This window comes from Liolophura sinensis, chromosome 8 (genome assembly GCF_032854445.1).
Source record: "Liolophura sinensis isolate JHLJ2023 chromosome 8, CUHK_Ljap_v2, whole genome shotgun sequence".
Lineage (NCBI taxonomy): Eukaryota > Metazoa > Mollusca > Polyplacophora > Chitonida > Chitonidae > Liolophura > Liolophura sinensis.
In genome coordinates this window covers 7,647,773-7,672,732 of record NC_088302.1, presented here as the reverse complement: position 1 = coordinate 7,672,732, position 24,960 = coordinate 7,647,773, and the positions used below count along the sequence as shown (strand labels likewise).

At 40.7% G+C, this 24,960-nt stretch overlaps 1 protein-coding gene across 1 annotated transcript; it reads right to left on the bottom strand.

The window, feature by feature from the left end:
• Nucleotides 1-941: 941 nt before the first annotated feature.
• Nucleotides 942-13,917, bottom strand: LOC135472510 (long-chain fatty acid transport protein 2-like). Its single transcript, XM_064752036.1, has 8 exons — nt 13,551-13,917; nt 11,240-11,350; nt 10,436-10,651; nt 8,178-8,339; nt 6,101-6,225; nt 4,091-4,180; nt 1,582-1,790; nt 942-1,044 (listed from the first exon to the last, which is right to left on the bottom strand). Exons 1-8 carry the CDS (start codon nt 13,915-13,917, stop codon nt 942-944), a joined length of 1,383 nt encoding a protein of 460 aa, XP_064608106.1.
• Nucleotides 13,918-24,960: the final 11,043 nt, after the last annotated feature.

Below are 24,960 nucleotides of genomic sequence, written 5' to 3'. Positions count from 1 at the left end.
GGGCCAGAGGCGCTCGTGTGACACTTTGCTCAACCTTACGTGCGATGAAAACCACTTGCCTTGCACTAATATTGTTTTTATATCACACCTGGCAAAGTTCGTTAGTACCTATTCAAAGGTCGGTGGTTTAGGTAGTGCACCTCCGTTTCCTACCCTTATAACCGGTCACCATCTTACGTGTATTATTGAAAAAAATTTTAAAATGGCGTTAAAATGAATTAAATAAAATAAATTTACCACTGCTAGCATTTGCCTGTATTCAAAAAGCGTACATTGCAATGTATCTGTCTGTATGTAGCTGCAAGACAAGCTCGGCATTGGCTATATGGTTTAAAGCAAAGGAAACAAAAAGGATGAACAAAATTCCCTGTATAGATACAACAAACTTGACCTGACAGGACTGGTACGTTTACTCATTTTTCTATTTTATCTTTACTGGGCTAAACGTAGTTAAACGGATTCGTCCTACAAAAACATTATAAATAAAAATAATGTTGTGGCAGCTCGTTTATGTTCAACAGGACACATAACACTGTGAACCTCAAAAGAAGTGTGGAGAAAAACTGGAAATAAATAAGAAGATGAAACAGATGTAGTTTGAAATATAATCACAAAAAATGTAGTTTGTAATACAAAAATAAATAGATGTAGTTTGTAATATAAAAATGAATAGATGTAGTGTGTAATATAAAAATAAACAGATGTGCTTCGTGATTTAGTTTTGAATTATTCTTTCCGCTGTGGCAGTTTTGTCGTTGACGCAGAGTTGAGACGCATCCGAATGTGAGGTTAAATGTACACGAGGCATATACTAACGTAAAACATCTTCCTTACGTCGTATTATCCCTCATCGTATGAAATGCAAAATATTCAAAATTGGTACTCATCATTTTTGCTCAGAAAATAATGTGTAATAAATTGAATAAATTTAACGAGTTTTTTCACACCTGCACCGTCACGCCGTATACATTGGCATCCAGTACAAAATCCAGCGTGGACAAAACATTAGCGACTTCTAATGTGGACACATTCTCACCCTTCCATCTGTTAAAATGTAAACGAAAATACCGTTTCAGTGAATTCAGACATAACAATTTACAGTATTCAAATATGATCACAGTCATTAATGTGTTTGTAGTTGCAGGGGAACGCATTTTGACAAATCATGAATTAGACACTGAGAACTCGCTTGAGGAGGGGTTTAAGGCGACACACTTGCACACTTCCTTTAGTAAAACGAAAAAGTATTCCGGAAACGTTATATGGCGTAAGAAATTAGTTATTCTGTAAACGGTATAGAGTAACGGTAATATGTCTTGTAGAAATCACCGACGATATAAGAGAATATGTCTTCTGGAAACTGTATATGTATATTAAAAAAGAGGAATAGGTCTTCTGTAAAGGATGTGAGGTAAAAGGAATAGACCGTCTGGAAACTAGTTTTAAGGTATGATGAGGAACATGTCTTTAGTAGTGAAGATGTACCTGGGTGACCTTTATCAGGTATATTTTTGCCCAGTAACAGCTAAGAAAAGCCATGGACATTCACGGCTCAGACCCACTCTGACATGCCTGACTGACCTGAACGTGTCCCCTATCCGGTCAGTGAAGTAGACGAAGTAATCTTTATCCTGGTAGAGAATGTCCCCATAGTTAAAGTAAATGTCTCCCTTAACCATGACGTCACGGACCAGCTTCTTTTCCACATTCTTCTTATCTCCCAGGTAAATATCATCCGGCTTAATGAAGGGCGAAGGGCGGGAAGGCCGTAAGCAGCAGGCCTGGTTCACCTTCAGCGAAAAGCCAAGAGAAAAGATGTGGAGAGATTTGGTTTGTTTGGTGGTGCCTTGCATGTGGCTTATTTATTCATTTATTTGATAGGTGTTTTAGGCCGTACTCAAGAATATTTTGCTTATACGACAACGACCGGCCGTCGCAAATGGGGAAGAGCCAGGGGAAAAACCACAACCGTCAGCAGATTGCTCGCGGACCTTCCCATGTACGGCCGGAGAGGAAGCAAGCATGAGTTGGATTTGAACTCACAATGACCGCATTGATGGAGGCTCCTGGTTGCTTGTGGTTACCACTGCTTTCAACTTTATACTGATTCTATCACACCAGTTGTGTGCTGAACTTAAAGGTGCTGCCTCACTAAACAAGAACATGGCACCATAATCACAGTATACGACCACCGAGCAATGTCCGATCTTATACTGAACATCAAGCACAGTTAAATGCTTCAAGTTGTAAAGCTGACCAAAAGATGTGTACATATAGATAGTGTCATAAAAGACATGAAGGATGCATCTCATTGCACAAATTACATAAAATACAATTAGACAAAGCGAAACATTCATAATTCAATATAAGCGCTTACCATATACAAGAATGTCATGTAAGGCTATAACCACAAGCCAAATCTACGGCATTTATTTCATCCTTGTTTTTGAATAGTCGTTTAAATGCATACAATTATCAATAATTCTAAATCTATGCAACACTACTGGCTGCCTGATGCTCTCATGCTACCTTCGATGAGAACATTTCAAGCGTGCACTGAAGACCACCATCAGTTAACTTTAACTTAACATCAGGTGTCAGTACCCACAAACCCATTCAGAAGCCTGCTTGCCTACATGCCACCCGCTCTCCTAGTATCAGTAGGTAATGGTCACTAGAGATGAGAATAGTACAGTAGGTATTTATTTTATTAACCTGATTGCTATTTAAAGTGGGATTAAGATAGACGCCCCTAATCTCTGGTAAACGCTTTTGGGTGAAGAAAACCGGGAGTTCTCAGGATAGGCTAAGTAACCGACCTTCGCCAGATACCTTGAGAACCTCCTGACGCAGTTGAAACAGAGGAGAGCTGGATTCGAACACGGGACTATATTGGTTAAGGGTTAATTGTCCCGGTGAACAAGGAAAGGTGATTATTTCAATATGTGCTAGGTAATCTCACATCCTTAGCTATAAAACACGCATGGAGTACATTTGGAGAAGAGAAAAAATTCTCGATATATAGTGTATATATAGTGCATGACAGACCAAGCCAAGATTACGATAATAGCTCATAACCATAACCTCACAATTTTAAGCGCCAAATCATAAGCTCACAAGCGTAAGCTCACAATCACGAGCTCGTAACCATAAGCTAACAAGCATAGGCTCACCATAACAAGCCTACAAGTTCAAAATCGCTAGCTCACAAGAATAATCACAATCCCACAATCCCGAGAAAGTACATTGTTTCAAGTCGAGCTTGAAGTAGACAGCTTTTGTTTGATGCTGGGATCGAAGCTATAGCCGAGCCGTCGTTTTTATATCATGGAACCACGACTGGATTATACAATAATATGGTTGAATGCTTACTGGGATCGAGGCTAGAGCCGAGCCGTGGGTTTTTATATCATGGAATCACGACTGGACTATACAGTAATATGATCGAATGCTTACTGGGGATCGAGGCTAGAGCCGAGCTGTCGTTTTTATATCATGGAATCACGACTGGATTATACAGTAATATGATCGAATGCTTACTGGGATCGAAGCTATAGCCAAGCCGTCGTTTTTATATCATGGGAATCACGGACTGGATTATACAGTAATATGATCGAATGCTTACTGGGATCGAGGCTAGAGCCGAGCCGTCGTTTTTATATCATGGAATCACGACTGGACTATACAGTAATATGATCGAATGCTTACTGGGATCGAAGCTATAGCGAGCCCGTGGTTTTTATATCATGGAATCACGACTGGACTATACAGTAATATGATCGAATGCTTACTGGGATCGAAGCTAGTCGAGCCGTCGTTTTTATATCATGGAATCACGACTGGACTATACAGTAATATGGTTGAATGCAGCATTCATTACTAATGACACGTGGTTTAATCCATTAATTAATTTGTGGAAGGAATTTGTGCTCGTGTTGCTAACAGTTGGAGCTGAACGTTGTTGGTGGTGCAGCACATGCAAATGTTTCTATAAATGTCAAGTATAGGCCTACACGAAACTTCGTGTTTCGGATTTACACTAATCAAGGTTCCACTATAAACTATCTATGTTAGACTCACCCGTCTTTACTCGGATGCATCTGCCGTTTTTGTCCCTCATTGGTTCCGCCGTGGCCAGATCAAACTTCACTAGGATCTGTGAGAAGTTATCCCGCCAGGCCTGTTGGACAAAGAGAAGAAATCTTGTTCTAAACCCTGTTCTGTTACCATCGTTTGTATAGACGGTGTAAGTCCCACATTTGTTTTTATTTACAGCTTGTAAAAATCATCACTTGTTATTTTGTAAACGCCATAAAATTTGAAATTGCCGCCTTAGTCTTCAATTACAACCCGTTGACCCGTCATTTGGGACGCGGTACTTTGAATACCGCTAGAAATAACGGAATACCCTAATTCTTCTAAAATTTGGGACAGATATTAGTAGTGTTGAAAGTAGAATATTACTTGTCTTTACCAGCCCTTTGGAAAAGTCATGAATGTGTTGTTCATTAGATGGTTTAACTATGTGAGAAAAAAATCAACATTCCTGCGAGAATTACATATATACTGGCTTAAATGAGCAGGCCAGGTGTCCCAAATTTTAGAAGAAACAGGGTAATAACAGCAAGAGTTGAAAACGAAACTGAAAATGACGGGCTGAATCGGTCGACCGATAATTTGTCAGTGTTTCACATGTTGGTGTTATGAAGTGAACGAAGAAGCTGAGTCTATATACATATAACAGAACTGTCTACTCGCCTTACGCAATTTGCTAACGTAAACAAAAGCTAGTTTTGGATTTATGAGGCCGTGAAGCAGAGTTTTATATTAACTCCCATGCTATTTAAATAATGTTTTCGCTTCCGTGTTCGGGGCTAGTCAGTTATGTTGGCGCGAGCAAAAGTGCGAATATCTGGATGCTATTGCTGATTCCCACCATAATACACCTGACCAACCAAGGCGATGGTTCGAATACCATGCAGCCGGTGGGTTGGGAGTGGGGGTAGGGGTTGGGAGTGGAAGGCTTATCTCGACATTTCTGACTGTGTCACAAATTAAACTATGTTTTCACTTGATTTCATTAGCGTTTATGACGCATGAAGCCGTAAGATGGAGGACTACAAACTGAGTATTTACCATATATGGAGATAACCGCCCTACGGCACCTTTCTTGTTGTGAAGATTAACGAAACCAAGCGGACCTTCTGTTGCACCAAAAAATTCAAAAATATGTGGAATTTTAAATCTGGTCTGGAATTCTTCCCATATATCTTTTCGAAGGCCGTTCCCGTAGGCAAATCGGATACAGTGCTCACCGTCTTTCGGATGCTGAAGAAAAATTAATACTTGTGAACAACTTAAACCACGGTAAAAAAGGTAATTTATTTAACTGATTGATGTTTAAAACGTAAGAATTTTTGCGACAGTTGACTGGTTTATGAATGAAGGAGGCTCACCCTGTTAAGAGAAAAGGTCAAAACTACCAGAAAAACTAGGGTCCCTGTGACCCTGATATTCAGGGTATAGACATCACCAACTCCAAATATTAGGGTCACTTATCCCAAATGTTTCGGGCCAGTGTCCTGTTTCAACCCTAAACATCTGTCTTGTTTAGAACAATGACCCTTATTGTTAGCGACAAACAATTCGACCCTTTTTCCGATTCTATATTTCAACAGAAATAAGACAACAGAAATGCTTTAGATAAGAGGAATGTTCTAAGCGAGAACAATGATTTAGGCGAGAACAATGATTTAGGCGAGAACCTCACTTAAACAAAGTGCTTTCGACCAACGAGCACTATCTCTACGCTTGAATCTCGAAAATCATGAATACCTCCTGCAAACTGACAAAAAGAAATTAGTTCTTTGGCCGACTGATTTATAACTTGGTATTTAAGGCAGTGCTCGAGATTTTTTTCGGAGTACTCATAGTAAACCACCGACCATCGCCAGGTATCTGTCCAACCACCTTTTTTATTTCAATGAACAATGACATATGCTTTAGAACAAGGAAAGGAAATGTAGAAAATTTACATTTGCTCAAAGAAAAAATGTTTTATAAGTTCTAGCTCCTATGCTTCGAACAAGGATATACTCACTGGCGGTCTGAGAAGTAGAAACCGACACAACTCCCCAATGTACTGGAAACCGGTGACTTTATGTTTACGACAATCCTCCCAGAAGTGAGACGCGGAGAAGGTCCGTCTGAGAACGCAAGTCCCCCCTGGCAATGAAAAGAAATCTTGAGAGTGCTAGAATAGTCAGAAACTCCCCATTGTATGACAAAGCTAACTGGGATTATCATTTATGTATGTGCATATTTCACTCTATTATACAGGAAGAACGTTAACTGACTGAGATAAAATTAATACGTGCTCTGACGGTTAAAAATAGGAGCTGAACTCAAAACATATTTAGGGGATTTGAAGGTGCATAGGCCTAAATACCACCAATCTGTGAAACTCGGTAAATGTTAGCATCCTGCTGAGATTTCAAATTATGTGGAATCCTGCGAGAACAATATATTTTATCTTACATTCCCACCTGCAGCTAAAACACATCCAGCACTGGTAAAACAGAAGTCTGCGGATGGTCGTTGGTTTCGGCCGGGTGTGGTTCTTCCCACCACAATGCTGGCCGCCGTCGAATAAGTGAAATATTCTTGAATACGGCGTAAAACACCAATCAAATAAATAAATAGTTAAACAGCAGCCAGACAGTTCTATCCACGGTAACTCTAACAAGCGTAAACCGTCAACATTCCACCGATTTACCGACGCTAAATTATTCTCTGGTTATTTTGTTTGTTTGCAGTTTAAGGCCTTTTCTACATTATTTTGTTCTTATCCCGACGATGTCTCCTCCCAGCAAGCTGGCCTCAAGGCCCCCATATTTACATATCTGTTCCGTTAACAAAGGCATGACACTCCACACTCAATCCAGTTACATTACATCGACACCAAACTCAACACTACCGTGACAAATGACAACCCATCAAGTCACTTTATAATGACACCATATAAGACACCCAGAACCAATCACATTACACTGACTCCAGATATGACACACCAAGCCATTACACTGGCACTGGATATGACACGCCATCCAGTCATATTATTCTGAAACATCATAAGACACCCACCTCAGTAACGTTACACTGGCCTCAGCTCTGACACCCCATCCAGTCACATTACACTGATACCACATATGACATTCCACCCAGTCATTATACTGGCACTGGATATGACACGCCATCCAGTCATATGATAATGAAACATCATACGACACCCACCTCAGTAACGTTACACTGGCCTCAGCTCTGACACCCCATCCAGTCACATTACACTGATACCAGATATGACATTCCACCCTGTCTGAGTCACAATAAAATGACACCAGGCATGACACCCCATCAGTCACATTCTACTGACACCAGGCATAACACCCCACCCAGTTACATTATACTCACATCAGAAAGGACGCTCCACCCAGTCACATTATACTAACACCAGACATGACATTCCACCCAGTCACATTATACTGACATCAGACACGACGCCCCACCCAGTCACATTATACTGACATTAGAAATGACATGCCACCCAGTCACATTATACTGACATCAGACATGACATGCCACCCAGTCACATTATACTGACATCAGACATGACATGCCACCAGGTCACGGTATACTGAAATCAGACATGACACCCCACCCAGTCACGGTATACTGAAATCAGACATGACACCCCAACCAGGCACATTATATTAACGCCAGACATGACACCCCACCCAGTCACACTATACTGACATCAGACATGACACCCCAACCAGGCACATTATATTAACGCCAGACATGACACCCCACCCAGTCACACTATACTGACATCAGACATGACATGCCACCCAGTCACAGTATACTGAAATCAGACATGACACCCCACCCAGTCACATTATACTGACATCAGACTTGCCATCGAGTCACATTATACGAACACCAGACATGACATGCCACCGAGTCACATTATAGTGATACCAAATATGACACCCCAATCAGTCACATTATACTGACACTGGAGACAAACCTCTCGCCTTGTACTGATCGTCAAGCGATATGATCGTTCGTTTTCACAAATAAATAATCATATCAGTTGAATTAGCGCCTTGATAGCTCACCTGTAGTAATCACGTTCAATATCCCCAGAAAGAATCCTGAGGAGTGGTAGAGGGGCAGACAGGTATACATGATGTCTTTATCCGAAAGGTTTGCCTGTGCCCTCAGAACTTCGCCCACGCCGATACCCTTCAGTTGAGTCAGCAGAACAGGTTTCGGCAGACCTGCCATTGAATGAGATAACAGAGAAAATGATTACAGAATGATGGTTTAGAGAAATTTCGATTTCGTGGCAAGACTACCAAAGAGCCCGTCTCAGTGTGGGAGGCACATGAATACAATTCTTCATCTTCATACATAAGTACTGGAACATTCACCGTAACCTGGATTCTAAAGCAAAAACAGACAGGTGATGGTTATGAATTGTACGCATTTAATATGTAAATGATTGAAATCGTGAATTTGGTAATCTACGGCAAATAATATACCCAAAGCGTATTGACGACAGAATATCCCACCCATACCATTGTGATTTGTGTACATGTAAAACTTCAGGTCAATATATGCAGCACTTCTTCAGATACCAGGCATTACTCACCATACCATTGATTCTAATACATAACACACGAAGTCGTGAATTTTGTAATTTACGGTAATTAATATATACAAAACGAATCAACAATGGAACACCCTCTTCGTGTTATTATCCTCTCCATGTATGCAAAACCTGAGATCAATACATGCAGCACTTAAAGATACAACCCTACCCCATTTACCTTAACACTGCTTTTCGGAGGCCGACGCCGATTTCGGAGTTATGACATAAACTACCCGTGTGCTTTGTACATGCGAGGTAAAAAGCATTCCAAAAAGCATTCTGAACGAAGAGTAAATGTAACCATTCGATATGAAGCATACTTTTATGGCCCAATACGCTCAATTTGCGACAGCTTGAGGAATTTCAGCCGGTTGGTTGGGTGAAGACAGAGCCAAGGAAACCTAGCTGGTTGGGTGTGTAACGACCAAGTTTGTGTAACCTACCTGGGTGGTTGAGTAAAGACCGAAAGGAGACCTGGCAGCTTGGATGGATACAAGCCGAGATTGTGAAACCTATAACTGGTTGAGTGGGGAAGGCCAAGTTTGTGAAACCTAGCTAGTTGGGTAAGTAATGGTCTAGGTTGTGAAATATAGCTAGTTAGGTGGTAAAGGCTAGGAAACCTGGCTGGTTAGGCGGGTAAAGGGCATAAAACGCAGCTGGAAAATATCATGAAACCTTGCCAGTTGACAGGGTTAAGATCATGGCTGTGAAACCTAGCTCGTTCGATGGGTAAAGGCCGAGGTTGTGAAACCTGGCTGGTTAGGTGCGTAGACCGGGCTGGTGATGCCTACATGTGGCTAGTGAGACAGGTAAAGATCAGAGTTTTGAAACCTAGCTGGCTAGCCGCGTAGACCGTTGTGGTGAAACCTAACGAGTTGGGTGGGTAAAGGCCATAAAACGTAGCTGGTTAGTTAGATGGATGCCATGAAACTTAGCTGGTTAGCAGGGAAAGGGCAGAGGTTGTGAAACCAAGCTAGTTGGCAGGGTAAAGGCTGAGGTTGTAAAACCTAGCTGGTTTGTTGTGTACACCGTTGTGATGAAACCTAACTGGTTGCGTGGGTAAAGGCCATGGAATCTAGTTGCTTGGATAAGTAAAGGCCATAAAACGTAACTGGTTAGTTGGATGAATGTCATGAAATGCTGGTTAGCAGGGTAAAGTCCGAGGTTGTGTAACCTTGCCTGTTTAGCAGGTAAAAGGCTGAAGCTGTGAAACCTAGCTGTTTGGCTTGGTACATGCCAAGGTTGTGAAACCTAGCTGGTTGGGTTGATAAAGACCCAGGTTGTGGTTGTGAAACCTAGCTGGTTGGGTTGGTAAAGGCCCAGGTGGTGAATCCTATATGGTTCGATGGGTGGATTGTGAAACCTGTAGTGTTTTTCTTTCCACCTGAGGCCCAATTCAGCTATCTGTACAATCTCTCAAACACAATACCTAAATTTGTTTTTTGTTAGTGAAACGTATAAACAGTGCAGGCTCTACACATCGATATGTCAGACATCCACATTACCGCAAAAGTTATAAAGTTTCATAATATTCAACACCATACAAACTTGTCTTGGAGGCCAAAACATGATGGCCTCCGCTGGAGTCATTATTATTAAAAAAGAAATCGCTAATCTGAGATACCGTTTTTAACATTAATATGTTGGTACTGTATTCAGGTAATAACCCAGCTGTTAAATTCCAAGCAAGCAAAGAAATAAACATCGTATATATACATATACCTGTAGTCCCTGATGTGTAGATGTAAGCAAGAGGATCGTAGTTTTGAATTTGTGTCCGCCATTCCTTGGGTGTTTGGTCTCCAGGCACTGTGGCCACAAGTTCCGACAGCGAGGTGAAGGACGAGGGGAGAGAACTGCTGTCTGTCCCGTGAACGTAAACTGGAATCCCAGATATAGACGACCGGATCTCTCCTAAGGCGTTTATCAAGTCTGGGTCTGAAAATGGGAACAATGGCGTACATGTACAGGTAAGGTTTATTTCTATGGTCGACACAGAGTTTGACAGAGTCGGAGGGGGCAGTATTAACCCATACTGAAGGTAGAAGTTCCTTTAAAGTAAAAAACAACAACCTGACTAGTGTTCATGTCCACTTGAAGACTACCATTCAAAGTATCTGAAATCGACATTAAATATATTTTAAAATTTTTTTCAACCCAGTAAAGTTTAGTGAAACTTCGTCTTTACGCAGCTTCAGCACTTTTGCATTATCGAGAAAAAAAGTTAAGTCACGTTTATTCCAGCATATTGTAAGCAGTAGCCTATGGCCAATAAAAGTCGTGGACTTCGGCGATGAAGTCTGAAGTGATAAATCTGGAAGAATATTTCTTCTACTGCTTGAACTGTTGATACAGTAGGCCTAAAAACGTTCTACGTCTATTTAAACTGTCGCCAAAGTATTAAAAATGCGTGCATAATAACCCACTATGATCAAAATGATTTCCGAAGAAATCACATCAAAATTGTAAACGAAATTTCAAGAATTGTTCCTCATACCATTCTGTCCTTGATATCACACCACATACCTCCACTACAGACAATAGCTTTAGCGTCGCACACATTTATACTGTGAGCCAAGGGCGTATGCGTCAAGTTGCAATTGAGAAGACTGACAGGAATACCCAACTTCTGAAAACCTGAAATGAAGAGAAGACGGTGATGTAGAAATAATAATGTTTCATTGATACAATGGTGGTTAGTTTTACGGTGTGAGGAAACCAGAGTGACAGCACTAAACTACATTAAGCAAGTTAATGGCGACATTTTACATTTTTATCCGGTCGTACGTGCATAGGAAAGTGTGCAACCTCGTGGGTTTCCCCTAGACTCTGTACGGATTGCTCCAACCTTAATATTGGCCGCTGTCGCATAAAAGAAATACCGTTGAGTAAAGCATCAATCAAATAAATCCAAAAAAAAAAACATGTCTCGTACAGATACATCTCTGTGCACCATATTTGTGGAAGACAAGAGAACGTCATAAAACTTTAAACTGCGCAAACAGTCTCACTTGTGTCGCGGAACGCATATTGTTACCAGGAATGGTGAGAGAGGAAGTATCAGCAAATATACCCTCCAAGGCTGGGTTCGAACTCGCACCTCGTGCGTTATAGCTACTGAAAGGAAGACAACATAACCAATTGATTTCGATCTGATCCCTCGTATTACATTGAATACCGAAAATTTCGTCTGCGTTAAATGTATACTTATTATGTACATATGGTTGTTCATGTATTTATTTATTTGATTAGTGTTTTACGCCGTGCTCAAGAATATTTCATTTACATGATGGAGGCGAGCATCATGGTGGGAGGAAACTGAGAGTAGCCCGGGGGAAAACGACCGTCCACAAGCTGTTGGCAGACCTTCTTACGCAAAGTTTAATTTTAATCGATAAACTGCAAGTGTAACAAATAAATTAATGTTAGCTGTACCGCTCAAACAAAATTATGTGCGAATAAGGTAAAACCAGAAGATTACCGCTTCTTATAACAGTCCTACAGACACATTGTTTGGAAACTTTTGATACAAAGTACACAAAAAAGCAATGGTCATCTTTGCATAGCTAGTTCTGTAAAATACTGATCAACTGACAGTTCAGTTTATGTCTTCTTATTGTGTTCTAGTTCAGAAATGACCCAGCTTAACCCTGACCCAAATCCTGATGCACTCCAATCACCGAAATAGATCAAATCGGGAAAATCTGGTTGGTGGTGTTCTCATTGGTGCGTTGCGCATGAAAACTTCACCTGTACACAACAGACTGAGGTCAGATTTATGCACGTACAAAACTTGAGATTATCCGTCCCTAAAGGCCGAAGGAGATCAAGCGGGAGCTAGATTCGAGCATGTGACCAGCACAGAAAATCTGTAGGATTTTAGATATTTTATTCCATTTTGTACTGCGCACAACTCAAAATATGTACACCTATGTCTATGCCTTTATAGATGTATACTTATCTGTACAGATATATACGCACACAGAAGTGTGCCAATATAGGTACACGTCTGTATACTCACAGAGGTGTCTAGACATATATCTGATATACTCTGTCATGTACTCATCTAGAAGTGTGCAAATATATACTTGTCCGTGATGTACTCACCCATGTGTCTAGACATATACTTTTTGTCCATGACGTGTAACCCAAAAGTGTCCACTCATATCTTTGTCCGTGATGTACTCACATATGTGTCTGGACGGATACTTGTCCGTGATGTACTCACTCAGGTGTCCAGACATATACTTTTTGTCCGTGACGTATTCACCCAGACGTGTCCAGACATATACTTGTCCGTGGTGTACTCACCTGTGTGTCCAGAGGTATACGTTTTGTCCGCGACATACCCACCCAGAAGTGTGCAGTCATATACTTGCCCGTGATGTACTCACCTATGTGTCCAGACATATTCTTTTTGTCCTTGACGTTCTCTTCCAGAAGTGTTCAGACGTATACTTGACCGTGATGTGCTCATCCAAAAGTGTCCAGACATATACTTGTCCGTGACGTACTCACCTATGTGTCCAGACATATACTTGTCCATGATGTACTCACCCAGATGTCCAAATATATACTTATCCGTGAAGTGCTTACCCATGTGTCCAGACATATACTTGTCCGTCATAAACTCACCCAGAAGTGTCCAGACATATACTTGTCCGTGATGTACTCACCCATGTGTCCAGACATATACTTGTCCGTGATGTACTCACCCATATGTCCAGACATATACTTGTCCGTGATGTACTCACCCATGTGTCCAGACATATACTTGTCCGTCACAAACTCACCCAGAGGTGTCCAGAGGTATCCTTTTTGTCCGTGACGTACTCACCCAGAAATGTCCACAGAAATGCTGGCTCATTTCTCATATACAAGGCCACAACGTCTCCTTTCTGAAGATTCCACGTCTTTACAACTCGTGCCATTTTATTGGCCTCTTCATCCACCTGCTGATATGTGTATAATCTGTCTTCGAAAATAACGAAGTACTTGTCTGGGTTCTCAGCAACATGACGCTCAAACCTCTCTATGATGAACAACTTGTTTTCCACGCCTTTGGTGAAAAGTTCCATTAACTTTTCCTTTATGGCAATGTCCTTGGAATCTAGAGCTAGCCACGGGAACATCAGCTTATAGGCGGCGTATGAAGTGCCCACCGCCCCGAGGGCGCCAATCACTGCTTTCTGGTACGTCGACATTGCCCTGGTGAAAATGGAAATCAAGCGCATGCTCCGTACTTTCATTTTGAGTAATTCTAGACCACTGTGCTGTGAGGCATAGGAGTTAACTTCACTGCATTACCTAATTTTTTACCCAATTCTGCTTAAGCCTTGGTGCTACAACATAAATATTACAATTTTGAACGTATACAATGATTAGAGCATGTGTCTGAAGCATTACGGAGATCAGGTTGGCTGGTGACGCATATAGAGTCAGTAAGGAAAATAGCCTCGTCTGCTTATAGAATGATGATGAAAATCACATCATTACCGTCTGTAGCTATAGATACAAAATCCGAGTATTCATGTAGTTAACTTTCAATGCCATTTTGGGGCCTCCGTGGTTCAGTTGGTTAACGCTCTAGCATAGCTTAATGACCCAGGAGCCTCTCACCAATGAGGTCGCTTTGAGTTCAAGTCCAGCACCCTTGCAGCTTGAGTCCAGCTGACTTCCTCTCCGGCCGTACGTGAGAAGGTCTTTCAGCAACCTGCGGATGGTCGTGGGTTTCCCACAGGTTCTGCCCGGTAATAATGCTGGCCGCCGTCGTGTAAGTGAAATATTCTTGACTACGGCGTTAATCTCTTAATGTAGGTCTACTCTTTAAGGGGACTGAATCCTCTATTTACACTGTATGTTATGAGATTCTGATATGACCTAGATTCTGACTCCGCATACAAGCTTGAGAGAACAAGAGCAGAATGAGGTGGTTCTTAGTCACGCACAGTATACACGTAACTTCACATCGCAGCAAATCTCCCAACACACAGCTGCTCATCACTAAACATTAATGCTGCCCACAGACTACTTACACGCCTTCAATCAATGTGTAGCCTTACAAGTGTACATACATATGCTATATCCCTGCGCAACTTTTTCTATAAATATACGTAATGATTCACGTTAGGAATGTGGAGAATAAAACAACTAAAATCCTTCCCAGCTTCTCAGAAGCAGTTTTTCTGTCAATAATTTGGAACTCAAAGTACTGACACCTGTATACTTGTGTCAACATATTTTACCTTCAAGCTCGAATCTACTTCCACAGCTGCAAGCCTGTATGTCTAATCCGTACCCGTAAGGCTGTAGCGCAGCCCAGGCCAAGTACGAACTAGATATGTATGCAGTCTGACCCATTTCCACTTCGCTTGAGACGAACAAAAATAAAAACGTGTGACCTATTTCTTGGTCGATGTTTGATGACTGTAATTATGAAGGTCGGTCAGGTGTTCTTGTTAGACAACCTCCTTTTTACCATGATCACCTGGAGCTGGATCGGACTACACAATGCAACAGGAGCATCATTACGTGTTGTCTGTTTACGGCTGCTAACACAGGTGCTGAGCCGTGAAGAGTTCATGCAGGCGGTAGGTTAGACGTGGAAACCAGAGAAAGCGGTACACATCATGGCGAAAGGCTTGTCAGTAATTTTCCAAAGGTCTTTGGTTCACCCTGGACACTCTTAGAACTTACCGCGAAAAGCTCTTGAGTTTGGTGTTACACGACAAATAAGAAAATAAAAAAATATATAGTTCGCGTACACTGACTGGTACAGTGCCGCAGGAAACGGATGGTGGGGTGGTGTGTCTGTGCCACCGCACTGGCAAATTTTTGTAATAGGCAAAATCGGGTAATATAACTCCATTCTAAAAAAGTAATATACCTACCTCCTCAGATGAGATTACATCTCTAATAATATAGACATGGGCACCATGCTTGTTACAACAGCGACGTCTAAAGCGAGGCTCTTGCATTACGTCACCTGGTCTTATGTAAAGAAAATGCACGTGATGGTGAAGGTCCGAACCGTTGAATTGTGCGCTATTTACAGGTGTTCGTGGGTATTATTACCATCTCCGCCCGTGCTCCAGCTGAACCATGCAATTTAAATGTATTTACACACTTATCACTTGATTTAGCATAACAGAATTCAGATATAGTGGGATACATCAATAGTTATGGTGGATTCTTCACTGTGTTCTTATCCGCCAGGCGCTAGTTATAGTGAAATCCATTCTCGTATACACAGCTGTGAACATTCCCAGCATTTAAAAAGCGTGTTTAATTTGCCAAGCAAATTTAAAATTTAAGCAAAATTTAAAGCTTTGGCTGTAAAACTTGGCGCCATAATGCCTCCCCCCCCCCCAACCCACCGCCCCCCTCCGTCCCAACCCCCCACCTCACCACCGCCACACACTCATTCCACCCAGCTGAGCTGAATTTTCTTATACTGTTCTGTCTGGTCGAGTACTACAAAGGAAATTAGTGCTCATTTACGTGAGTGGGGCATTGGTTATATTATGCTTTATAAAATATCACTTAAGTAACCTAGTAATTGATTACAACCGGAACATTTCCTGAGCATATGTCCGCGTACCTTTTGGTAAATACTGTATGCAGCTTCCATGTTTTTCCATTTCGATAATTTGATAATTATATTGATGTTATATATTACTTACCTTGTGTAGAGACATGATGATTTAAATATATGTTTAAAGGTAGTAGTTCCTTTCCTCCTTTCATATGCCTAAGGTGACTGCCATCGTATAAGTGAATAATCAATCACTGAGTATGGCAATACATAACAAACAAATAAATGAATGTACTTCAGGCGCCTGTTTAATTCCTGCAACTGATTTCGACGTTTTTCTCGTCTAAAAGTATGCTACACATTAAAGTTACATTTTTCTTGTATACAAATGTAACACGCAATCAAGAGTCAAGCAAAACATGACCTTTTGAAATTATATTACCAGAAGTAAAATTCCAAAAATAGGCCTATATATTTTGAGACCGTTTAAACTGATTCAGTTACCTGAAGCCGAAGGGCCATTTCACAAAGTGTTGTGAAGCAGGTCTATCATTTACGGGCCACCACAGACGTAAATTCGGTTGATTTACAAGGCATGTAATATTGACGGTATCACAAATTATGTCAGGCAGCAGTATACCGTCTCGGCCCAAAAGGCATCCCTCTCTCCCAACACATTTTTTGTCGTATCAGCAGTTTCTAAACAACAAATATTAGAGTCAGTGCAAAATTCACTGGATTAAACTAAGGTTTAATGGAATGAGAAGAAGGCGTCTCACCGGACAACGCTTTAAAATTAATTAAATCTTTTGATACAAGTCTTTTTCTCTGAATTTATTACAAATTAAGAATTTCATTTTTGCTCCTTCGTCTTTCTTGCATACAAGTATGTTTTTTTTCTGTTTTCTTTTATAAAATACAGTAAAATAATTGAAACACCGTGTTCAACGTGAATTGCTTTCTCTGACGTCCGCGAAAACTAGATCAGCACTGCTCTCATCTTAGAAGCCGCTGCTACAAAACTGAAGCATAAAATCCAGCGACAATCGAATACCTAGATCAGCCTCAGTGGTGCTTTGATTTATTTGCTTTGTTTCAAAACTGAGCATGAACCTAGTTGTACAACAATCCTATTGTAATTTTGTAAACATTTACGAGGGGTAAAAATCACCAGCACAACCCCTCCGGAGGTTACGACCTGAACTAGGAATGCCCCATCTGAGGCTATGATTTTTAAACAGGGTCACTGAAGTTCGTTGTATATGATATAGTAGGCCTACTGTATCAACAGTTCAAGCAATGGAAGAAATATTCTTCCAGTATGTCCAGTTTCCGAGAAAACTGTATTTATTACTTGGGACTTCATCGTCGAAGTCCATGACAAATTGTCGGCCATGGGCTACTGCTTAGACTATTATAGAGTGAATGTGACGTCACTTTTCTCTCGATAATGAAGACGTGCTGAAGCTTCGCCAAGACAAAGTTTCACTAGACTTTAAGTGGATTGAAAAAAAATCTAAAAACATATTTAATGCCGGTTTAAGATACTTTGAATGGTAGTCTTTCAGTGGAAATAAACATTAGTCAGGTGCTGTCTTTCACTATAACGAAGGAATCCAGCCCAAAACCCCTGCTTACGGATGCTTATATTTACGCGGAGACCGCAGCCATTCTTAGCTCGGACGACTTGTGCGCCGGATTATCACATGCCATCAGGGTTTAAATCAACGAATCAACAAAGTTCGCTGCCTACATGCGATACATAATACTTAAATCCAGTTAACACATGATCATTCTGTAGGTATAATCAGTTCCGCACGCTTTGCAACCATTGAATCTATGTGTCGAAACAAACATTCGTATATCACTCGCAAACCGGAATGGACGTTCCAGACCTTTGTATGATATACGAATATCTGTTTCGGAGCATACATCGATAATTCCCCAGAAAATGTCGACGAAACTCAAAAATATACTCTGTTTTTAGCTGACGCAATGTCTAAATGGTTGACCACTTGGTATGTCAATCATGTTGTGAAATGGACATCATCTAAAAATATGAGCTTAGGCTACTTTTGCTCATGACACGTAAGTTTTTACAGATATTTTCGTTCTGCCGGCTTGTCTGTCGGAAGGCTCTGTTAATATTCGAAGATAAAACGATCTCCAACCAGCTCAATGAAAGAGCATCTAGGGGCACTGACGACCGCACTTACCGTCCTTAAAGGCAAATGTATCTGAAAGGCGAAGTAGGCATCACCAAATAGACCACTTAAAACGATGCATGGATATACTGTCATTTATTTATTTTTTAGGGTTTTGTGAAAAGAGTTAAAGGCGTCCAATCATATGAATTCTATGGCGGGTTTTGTGGATCATACTATCAGAGTTTAGGAACTCAGATGTCACGGGAAGTTTTTCCAACTCCGATCACGACACTGAATGTTGGAATAATTCTTTTTACCCATGGGTGAAAGATTACTGAAATAATGTTCCCAAGAATTCGTCTCTTCTGTTGAACATCAGGAAAAAGGTGATGTGACGTCAGAGTTTCTAAATACCTTCAATATGGCTCATAAATCCCACCATAGGATTCAACTATTTGAAAGCTTTTCAAAACAAATCTGAAAAAATAATTACAAGTATTTTTACGCTATGTTTCAGTTATGTGTATGAGGAAATTTACTTCATATTTAAGCTTTCTTTTACTTTAAAAACCTTGAGAAGTGGCGGCCACAGAATTTGGGAAATCACGAATCGAATCATTTGACTGGACACGTACCGCCTGTGTCTTGAAGCGATTAAATTTATTTATTTATTTATTTATTTATTTGATTGGTGTTTTACGCATGTACTTTAGAATATTTCACTTCTATGACGGCGGTCAGCACTATGGTGGGAGGAAAACGGGCAGGGTGCAGCGATTAAAGATAGACATGTTAACCATATAATGTAATTAAGTGAAATATTCTTGAGTACAGCGTAAAACACGAATCAAACAAATAAATAAATAAAATCTGTCGTTCAAACATGAAACAATTATATGTTATAAATACACAGGAACCGTGACGCAACTGCTCAAAGTTGTTTTTCTTTATATAAAGTGAGTTCGATGTTATCGCAGTGGTTCATCGGTCGGTTAACATGGACGCGTTATGAACAGTACAACGTAATTAATGATACATGCCTGGCTGCTCATCAGTAATGTCACTCTATATGATAACCATATTCACGTTATTCAGTAAAGTCGTTCAACTGTCTGCCTATCCAATCTTATGAGTTTATTTTTTTAATTAAATGTTTACATACACGTTTTGAACCCATTTCCCCCTGATAAAGCCTACATTCCTTGTGGTGTAGGCCTACATGTATGTTGTATCATTGAACATCCTAGGTCCAGCCCTCGTGGTATACCTGATACAGATTCATATTCCTGGGTCCACATGGTGTACCTGTTAAAGGCCCACATCCTGAGTCCACATGCTGTACCTGTTACAGACTCACATCATGAGTCCACATGCTGTACCTGTTACAGACTCACATCCTGAGCCCACGTGGTGTACCTGTTACAGACTAACATCCTGAGTCCACATGGTGTACCTGTTACAGACTCACATCCTGAGTCCACATTGTGTACCTTTTACAGACTCACATCCTGAGTCCACATTGTGTACCTGTTACAGACTCACATCCTGAGCCCACGTGGTGTACCTGTTAAAGGTCCACATCCTGAGTCCACATGGTGTACCTGCTACAGACTCGCATCCTGAGTCCACATGGTGTACTTGTTACAGACTCACATCATGAGTCCACATTATGTACCTGTTACAGACTCACATCTTGAGTCCACATGCTGTACCTGTTAAAGGCCCACATCCTGAGTCCACATGCTGTACCTGTTACAGACTCACATCATGAGTCCACATGCTGTACCTGTTACAGACTCACATCCTGAGCCCACGTGGTGTACCTGTTAAAGGTCCACATCTTGAGTCCACATGGTGTACCTGTTACAGACTCACATCCTGAGTCCACATGGTGTACTTGTTACAGACTCACATCCTGAGTCCACATTATGTACCTGTTACAGACTCACATCTTGAGTCCACATGCTGTACCTGTTAAAGGCCCACATCCTGAGTCCACATGGTGTACCTATCAAAGACTCACATCCTGAGTCCACATGGTGTACCTTTTACAGACTCACATCTTGAGTCCACATGGTGTACCTGTTACAGACTCACATCTTGAGTCCACATGGCGTATCTATTACAGGCATGACGCGGATATACGTCACAAGTCCACGTGGTGCACCAAATACATTAACATACTCACATGAGTCCACATGAAGCACCTTGAACGGATTCAAATCAGTTTCACACAATTCGGCTGCCGTTTCTTGATATACCCCATTTCACATACATTCACATCACAGGTCCACATGACGTGCGTGCTCCGATTCACACAATTCGGCTGCACGTACTTCCCACACACATCACACGGATTCACATCAAAGGTCTAAACGATGTATCCGTCACTGATTCCCACTAATTCGGTTGAAGCTCCTTCAAACACACCTGAATCGAGTCACACCTAAGACTTTAAAAGAGGAAGTTGTAACTCCATCGCTTGGCGTTCAGCATGAAGGGGATAGTGCAACGACTGGTTGACCCGTATCAGTGTAATGGCTCAGGGGGGGCTGCATATTTGCCTTCGGTAAGGCGTCTCAGCGAAGTAGCACTAGATAAAAGAACGGGGGGAATCCGTTCTGCAACAAGGAGGCACATTACATGCACTCTAAGAATTCTTTTCTCGTCATATGACGAGAAAATTGTTAAGTCAAATTGTTAAGTACGACGTTAAACTCCAAGTACTCACTCACTCACTTTATAGGCTTTTAACGCTGGAAGCCTATTGTTTTGTTTGGAACGAATAAATTTTTTTGTTTGGCCTGTGCTTTTTTGTATTTTCTAGAAAATTGCAAAAAGGATCTGGTATGGTATGGCGGGAAATTGGCCCCAGAGCAAAGAGACTGTAAATGAGATTGACAGCTGCTGACACCTTCGTTAGGTCACTTTATTTTCAATTATGTTTTACTCCTCTGAACCTGTTACACCTGACAAGTATGGCATAGCTCAAAATAGGCACTGAATCGAGTGTTAGTGATGTATAGGTCTTAAAATCGAAAAAGAGGATCCTATTTCTGACCAATCACACGGAAATATTTTGTCTGTATTAGACACTGTCGAGTGGGGAAAGTCACTGTACCACAAATGTAATTTCATCAAACATTCTTGAGCAAGGTGTTAAACACCTGTCAGATAAATAAATACACAACAAACATAACTTCCAGTCTTATTTAAAACAATTTACTTATTTAATACAATTTGGCCTGTATATGTACTCACACAAAAGAATGATTCCAAAGCAATAAAAAGTGCTAGGATTCGAACTATTTCTCAAAATTTACCTGTTCTCTACAGTGATATTTATAATTCACTGTACTACGAAGCATGCCTGACCGACATCGGCAGGAATACGGATTTAAACTTGCCATAGAACGACAAAATCGTATTATAATGTATATGTTTCACATATGAAAAAAAAAACGTTAACCAAAATTACAGTAAATTGTAAATACATTGCCTGAACTCAACCATAAAATGGTGTTTTTGATCGAAGTACATTTTTGGTGTGTTATTACTAAGCAACCGTCCCTTCAATGGTGGTTTAACTTTTATGGGCGCTCCAAGTATTTATTATCGTTCCTGTCTTTGACCGATTCCGTTCCTTACCGTACCACGTCCTTTGCAATTTATTATCGTACGTCTTTGAGGTCGATTCTCCGGCTTACCGTATCAGGTCCTGTGGCAGCAATTTCTCTGCGACATTATGTTTTAGAGTTTTGAAATTAGCTTTTCTATGGCAATTCATTTGGCGGCTATATTGAATTTGATGCAAAATCTTTAAACGTCATCTTTTCAAGAACCAATGAACTAAAATTTAATATTCATGTAGGATAAAACTAGTTACATAAAATTTGAAAAAGTCATTCAAATCTTTTGAAATCTTTAGAAACTCGACATTGGCCGGGCATATGAATCATTTTGATGAATCGACTTGTTTGTATTCAAGTATTCCCTGCCATAATTTTTTTCCTTTGTAACTTTTTGTTTAGTGGTAATTATTTATTTATTCGGTCGATTTTTTACGCCGCACTCAAGAATACACTTATTCACTTATACGACGGCGGCCAGCATTATGATGGGAGGAAACCGGGCAGAGTCCGGAGGAAACTCACGACCATCCGCAGGTTGTGCCATACCTTCCCACGGAAAGCCGGAGGGGAAGTCAGCATGAGTTGTACTTGAAATCACAGCATCCGCGTTGGTGAGAGGCTCCTGGGTCATTTTGGCACCCTGACACGCTAACCACCTCGGCCATGGAGGGCCCCTGTATGTTATTGAGACAGCCTTTTGAGTGGCCTGTAAATCGGGAAATATGCGAGTTAGAAACTTGCATCAAAGTGTAGCCAAAGTTATGGACATATTTTAGCGACGATTAATAGTTTCCTCGGTATACGGCTTTAAACACCAGAAATAGAAATTTAAGCCCATTCGTTTAATGTAGTCATATTGGGTGTAACTGGGCGGTTATATGTTTTTTAACCGCCTTGTTAACTATCCACATGATTTCGCACTGCGGGCTTTGTTTCGTAATATAATTTTGCCATTTGCCAACCAAACTTCTCCATACTGAGCCAAAAGCTGAAAACCGTTCGCGAAGACTGCTTGGAATTTGTAAAACTGCAGGCAGTTCTAGTTGTTTTCATACAGACACAAGTGTTTAAATACAGGTATATTCATAGGATGCTGAAAATTATTCCCTGACTATATAAACTGATAAAACTAAGTGAGTACTTATTTGTCAGATTATTGCTAAAGGAATCCAAGTTTTTCGATGTTTCCAGGTTCAAAGGTGTGTATCGCAAAGGATTGAACGTCCAGTGATTTTACGTTTCTTATCACTCTGTACTTTCCCAGCAGATTATAACGCTATTGTTTAGACAGGGACCAAGACGACACGACAAGATTGTGTGAACGCTATTTCAAAGCGTGTACGTGACAATATCAGTGGTTTTAAATGACACGTGACGATTCTTACTGAAGATCCGGCTTTATCCGACTTTCCCAACCACTTGCCCTTTGCTCCAGTCCTGATATCGTCACACATGACAGATGTGTTTGTGCGGATTGAAGCAGTAGTACAGCTGAATGTACCAACCAGTCTGTTTATACTTGTTACAGTCACTTATCGTGGTTATCCGGCTAACAACCAATATTGACCATAACTGGCTATGCAACCTAGTCCGGGTTTAGTGGAGCTGATTTATTTATTTATTAATTTATTTCATTGGTGTTTTACGCCGTACTCGAGAATATGTCATTTATACGTGAGAGAAAAAGGGACGAAACCCGCAGGAAACCCTAAGACCATCCACAGGCTGCTGACAGACCTTAATAGAGCTGATATATCAGCTGTACATTATGTATATTTAAAGTAAGACAAGGACTATTTTGAAGCGTGAATGACATTAGCTATATTTGACCAGTGTCACCTATTGTGCGGATGTTAGCACGGCAGGCTTTCCATTAAACCCGGATATATTTATTATTGTATGGAGTACAGTTCCGTGGAGAGCACATTAACCTAAGCTACGTGACGCTTTGGTATTTGTCCTCTCACAGAAAGCTCAATTCATTCTGACGGTAAGACAAATGACGCCAATGTTCTTCGTAACATTCTCCCTTTACAGAAATGTTTTCCCGATTTGTGCACGCGCACGTTGTTGTTGTTTGTAAAGCTGTATACACCATCACTTTACAATGAAAATTTTCAGACTGATCGCAAGAAGCTGAGACAAAAGAAATCATGCTATGTGGAGAATTTTTTTAAATAATTTTTATAAAACAACGTTTTCTGCGTGATCAATTACTAATCTTGTGACCCGATGGCGAGCGTATCTTACATGGTAGGCCTACTGTAGATGACTATAAGATTTTCTGACTGACGGGACACGTCGTTGTTGTATTGGTATAGGACTGTAGGACTTAAGGACTTAAAATTCATCCACATTTTTATTAAGATTTCCAGGTAAGTTTAGAGATAAATTAAACGAAATTAAACAAAAAATCTCAAACTTAAGTCCATTTATAAGCGAGATTGTAATTCATGGCTTTACTCCAATAATTAACAATATTTAGCACATAGCGTAAGAACGCGAGACTAAGGCTGATCTCGTGTGTTCGTACGACACGAAGAAATTCAGATGGCGCCTCACGTTTTCATGTTTTGGTAAGCATTGAAATATTATGTTCGTGCGCGACAATCACTAACACAGGCTATATATAAACATTTCTGAAACACAGCGTCTACACTACCGAGACTTGGTTATATATATAAAATACCCTGTCCACAAATTTCCGCGGTGAAGTCCCGGATTTATGCAGAGCAGGCACCGTCACCAACAACTTCACCAGATATCGTGCGTATAGTGCAGGATGTAGGTTTAGAGATGACTGTTTTAAGCTAACAGGCTATCTAAGACGACCCTCTCGGTAGATTGTCCTGAATACGAACAGATATGTATGTTAGGTTTGTGTTTTGGATTACCCATGTGAAACTGCATACTTGTATGGCGGATGTTACACAT

Coding starts and splice junctions, on each gene's coding strand:
- LOC135472510 (XM_064752036.1), bottom strand. CDS start 13,917: ATGTCGACGTACCAGAAAGCAGTGATTGGCGCCCTCGGGGCGGTGGGC. Junction 8,340..10,435: donor CTACACATCAGGGACTACAG/GTATATGTATAT, acceptor ATTCAATGGCAG/GTCTGCCGAAACCTGTTCTG. Junction 1,791..4,090: donor AAAACGGCAGATGCATCCGA/GTAAAGACGGGT, acceptor TTTTCGCTGAAG/GTGAACCAGGCCTGCTGCTT.